A 4832-nucleotide genomic window follows, 5' to 3' on the forward strand; every position below is an offset into this window, starting at 1 on the left:
TACAGTAGGCTAGTCACTCGCCTGCTCTAAAACCAAAGTTCTCCAGAACAAAACAAACAAATCTTAAGCTCACCTACGTACTCAACAGTTCACACTTTCAATTTGAAATACACGTCGTGACTTTTTTTTTTTTAAGCCACAACGATTAAAACAATGTTAGCCTAGAGCAAAAATCTGAACAGTAACACCCTCTCAATATTTCAGCACATTTGACATCATCCTCATAAATCAGACATCACGTAGCAGTTAAGATTTATTAATGGCCTACTAAATATGGTGTCAACTGACCCCTTAACATCAAGTGACTTTCCCAGGATATTAACAAATAAAACTAAAAATAGGCCTGGCAGAACATTCCCAGCAGTCTCTCGAGAACAACTTCATCCATAGAAAACATAACTGTATACTGAGGTCAAAATGTTCCATTTTTATTAAGAAAACAGCTCTCTTCCAGTCACTCTGCAAGTGGGTGGCAGAATTGCATATTAACAAGACACTGTCAACAACATCATTCTGCTTCTGTTCTCCATTGTATCACTCCTTCCTCTGAAGGTTCAATAATAATCTTTGAGAGAGGATCAAAAAATAGCTAGAAATCAAGCCAGTCTTAGAGTTCAATTACCCAAAGCTACTCTAGGTAGCTTATAACATGACCAAGGAAATGCAAAGCCAATGTAGGCCTTAGAGTAATTTAAAACATCAAAAATGGTTGCAAACATCAAGAGAAATTTAAACAGAATGCAATCCAATCTTAAAACATACAATAAGAAAAAACAGTAGTGGAAAGCAAAGGACGTTCTGTCTAAGCACAATATTATTGAGCTATCCCTTTGCATTCATTGAAGTGAGCTACCATGACAACAGTCCCTGCCAACATGACTACAGGATGTAGGCTACAAAGACACATCAGTTCAAATTTAGCCAGCATTCTTACATAAAACCCTTGCTGTAAAGCCAAGCAATCTATAAATAGCATTTCCATTTAGCAATCTTAAATCATTAATGAGGACAGTAAATTAACACCAGCTGAAAGCAGTTACTAATCTTCCTCAACCACACAACATATGATCACAAGTCACAACCATATTGCATTTTTTCAGAGGAAAACTCCCATGCATCACCTCTATTCCTACTGCTCCTCATCCAGACCCAACAACAGGATGTGACTTATTCATGTAGATACATGTGAGAGCCTCTAAATTCCCCACTACTACTGGTGGCGGCAGAATGAATTGTCCACTTATAATATGGAGGTTTTTAATTAACAGCTCTTTCGGTCTATGTGTAGCCTATGATGGGGCTTGGGAACTAAGCATGCCAAGTATTGAATATTATCTACTACTCAGCCCAATAATGTCATCTGAATTGAATGCATGTCAAGAAAAATAAATGACCTTCTATCTTTGGTTGTTGCCATATTTCATTGTGTTGACATGTGATGTACATGGGATGTACATGGAATTCTGAAAATGTGCCTTTCATGTCTTCTGAACTTGACATCTGTATTCTAGTCACCAAAATACGTAATTCAATCCCTCCATGACTCACCCTAGACAAATATTAAATAAAGTTGTTAGTTAGATATCTTTCTGTTGGATGGCAAATATTTACTAATGCAATGGCAAACACTCTAAATACTGTGATGTTGGCAATAGGGTCAAGCAATTATGTAATACTATGATGTCTATGGTTGGTTACATGGCTCGTTCCCTCAAGCCATGTAGCCTAACGTTACCCTTCTATGTGACAGAAGAACTTGGTTACAGTGGTCCCGTTTTTTCCAACCAACGACACTGGTGTTATTATGGCAACTTTGGAATAGGATTTGAGATGTCAAAACCAAAACGCATAGAACACCTCTCATCTCAGTGCACTGGTTAACTAAGCATCTTTGAAAATGTATGTCCATCTCACCATATACGCGCACCCATCCTTGTTGCTGGCATAAAGAATCCACCAGGATTCGGTCCAGCAATGGATCCAAGGAAAGCAGCCCCCCATGAAGAGAATCCACGTCGCCTATGGCTGAGTCGGTCTCCATACTAGAATCACCTTTCCAATAACTTCCAGGTAGAAACAGAGTCCAAAACTGAGAAGTCCACGACGTAATCGTCAAAGGGAAGCAATAACGCTACCAAAATGTAACTGCTGGGAAGTTAGCTTTATGACAAAAAAATAAATAAATAAATAATCACGTTTAGCCGGGCTAAGTTTTCTCACGTTTACTAGCTAGCCCAAGCTATTTCATTGTTTGGCACAAGCCGTTCTGGCTAGACGAAAGCCCTACCATAAATTGTTTTTATTTCACAGACTGCTGCGGGCTAGCAATCAACATTGTAAATGCTGGGTAGCTGTCTGTGCAGTCTAGAATCAATAGTTTTTTAGCTATGGCTAGCTACGCTGTTGACATTGTCGCTGCCCAGAGATCAGAGGTGGAGTGCTGCTCCAACAGGACCACGCGCAGAAAAAGTCCCGAACGTCTAGTACGCTCCCCTGTTATTCCAAGCAATTGTGTAGGTAACTAAATATTAAGTTTGTGCGGCCGTGGCGTCAATTATTCGCTCATTCTTGAATACTCGAAGCAGCACTCACGAGGTTGGGTTTCTCTTTACTCTTCCAGGGGGATCAAAAATCCTTTTCACATTTAAATCCAAACCAATGTTCCACTTCAAATCACATGCCAGCGCAAGATTCTAGGGATTCAGGAGAGAGCAGCGGATCCCAGAGAGAATCGTTTACGCATGGGTTCAAAGGGGCCGTGCCCTTCTGTCAGATTCCACAAACTAGAAGAAAAATTCCTAAGCAACTATGACGTACTATATGTATCATGTACGTATTTTTTTTATAATGATTAGAAATATTTTAACTGGACTCCACCAATGGCACCGACTTGAATAATATTTACATCGCAGATATACAGTTGAAGTCGGAAGTTTACATACACCTTAGCCAAATACATTTGAACTCAGTTCTTGACAATTCCTGACATTTAATCCTAGTAAAAATCCCCTGTTTTAGGTCAGTTAGGTTCACCACTTTATTTTAAGAATGTGAAATGTCAGAATAATAGTAGAAATAGTGACTTATTTCAGCTTTTCTTTCATCACATTCCCAGTGGGTCAGAAGTTTACATACACTCAATTAGTATTTGGTAGCATTGCCTTTAAATTGTTTAACTTCGATCAACCGTTGCGGGTAGCCTTCCACAAGCTTCCCACAATAAGTTGTGTGAATTTTGGACCATTCCTCATGACAGAGCTGGTGTAACGGAGTCATGTTTGTAGGCCTCCTTGTTCACACGCGCCTTTTCAGTTCTGCTCGCAAATTGAGGTCAGGGCTTTGTGATGGCCACTCCAACACCTTGACTTTGTTTTCCTTAAGCCATTTTGCCACAACTTTGGAAGTATGCTTGGGGTCAATGTCCATTTGGCAGACCCATTTGCGACCAAGCTTTAACTTCCTGACTGATGTCTTGAGATGTTGCTTCAATATAGCCACAATTTTCCTACCTCATGATGCCATCTATTTTGTGAAGTGCCGCAGTCCCTCCTGCAGCAAAGCACCCCCAGAACATGATGCTGCCACCCCCGTGCTTCACGGTTGGGATGGTGTTCCTCAGCTTGCAAGCATCACCCTTTTTCCTCCAAACATAACAATGGTCATCATGGCCAAACAGTTCTATTTGTTTCATCAGACCAGAGGACATTTCTCCAAAAAGTACGATCTTCGTCCACATGTGCAGTTTCAAACCGTAGTCTGGCTTTTTTATGGCAGTTTTGGAGCAGTGGTTTCTTCCTTGCTGAGCGGCCTTTCAGGTTATGTAGACATAGGACTCGTTTTACTGTGGATATAGATACTTTTGTACTTATTTCCTCCAGCATCTTCACAAGGTCCTTTGCTGTTGTTCTTGGATTGATTTGCACTTTTCGCACCAAAGTACATTCATCTCTAGGAGACAGAACACGTCTCCTTCCTGAGCGGTATGACAGCTGCGTGGTTCCATGGTCTTTATACTTGCGTACTATTGTTTACACAGATGAACGTGGTACCTTCAGGCGTTTGGAAATTGCTCCCAAGGATGAACCAGACTTGTGGAGGTCTACATTTCTTTTTCTGAGGTGTTGGCTGATTTCTTTTGATTTTCCCATGATGTCAAGCAAAGAGGAACTGAGTTTGAAGGTAGGCCTTGAAATACATCCACAGGTACACCTCCAATTGACTCAAATGATGTCTATTAGCCTATCAGAAGCTTCTAAAGCCATGACATCATTTTCTGGAATTCTCCGAGCTGTTTAAAGGCACAGTCAACTTAGTGTATATAAACTTCTGACAAACTGGAATTGTGATACAGGGAATTATAAGTGAAATAATCTGTCTGTTAACAATTGTTGGAAAAATTACTTGTGTCATGCACAAAGTAGATGTTCTAACCGACTTGCCAAAACTATAGTTTGTTAACAAGAAATTTGTGGAGTGGTTGAAAAACAAGTTTTAATGACTCCAACCTAAGTAAGTGTATGTAAACTTCCGACTTCAACTGTACATGCAGTGAAAAGTGCATTTCTACCCATCTCATCCTTTCCCCAAAACAAATCCTCTGGTGCCTCTTAATTGCCAGAAAGATGCATTTTCCAAATGTTTTTGTACTCCTTCGACGTCTATAGACACATTATATTTATTGTTTCCATGGATACAATGGTAACTTTTTTTAATAATTTCCTGCAAACATAAATCGCTAAAATAAAATGAAAAGATCACTACCTTTTTTTGTATTTTCAATGGTGTGGGAAGTGTATATGCTAAAACAGTGCGTTTACGATAAAGAATTTTCC

At 39.7% G+C, this 4832-nt stretch overlaps 1 protein-coding gene across 1 annotated transcript in view; it reads right to left on the reverse strand.

Moving 5' to 3' along the window:
• The window catches only part of LOC106569068 (ras GTPase-activating protein nGAP), a 100584-nt gene extending 97813 nt beyond the window's left edge, over nt 1-2771 (reverse strand). Inside the window, exon 1 of the mRNA XM_014140017.2 lies at nt 1915-2771. Within this exon, the coding sequence (XP_013995492.1) occupies nt 1915-2041 (127 nt within the window). The 5' untranslated portion in view covers nt 2042-2771. The remainder of the gene's footprint in view (nt 1-1914) is intronic.
• Between the last annotated feature and the right edge of the window lie 2061 nt (nt 2772-4832).

Source organism: Salmo salar, chromosome ssa14 (assembly GCF_905237065.1).
Source record: "Salmo salar chromosome ssa14, Ssal_v3.1, whole genome shotgun sequence".
Taxonomy (NCBI): domain Eukaryota; kingdom Metazoa; phylum Chordata; class Actinopteri; order Salmoniformes; family Salmonidae; genus Salmo; species Salmo salar.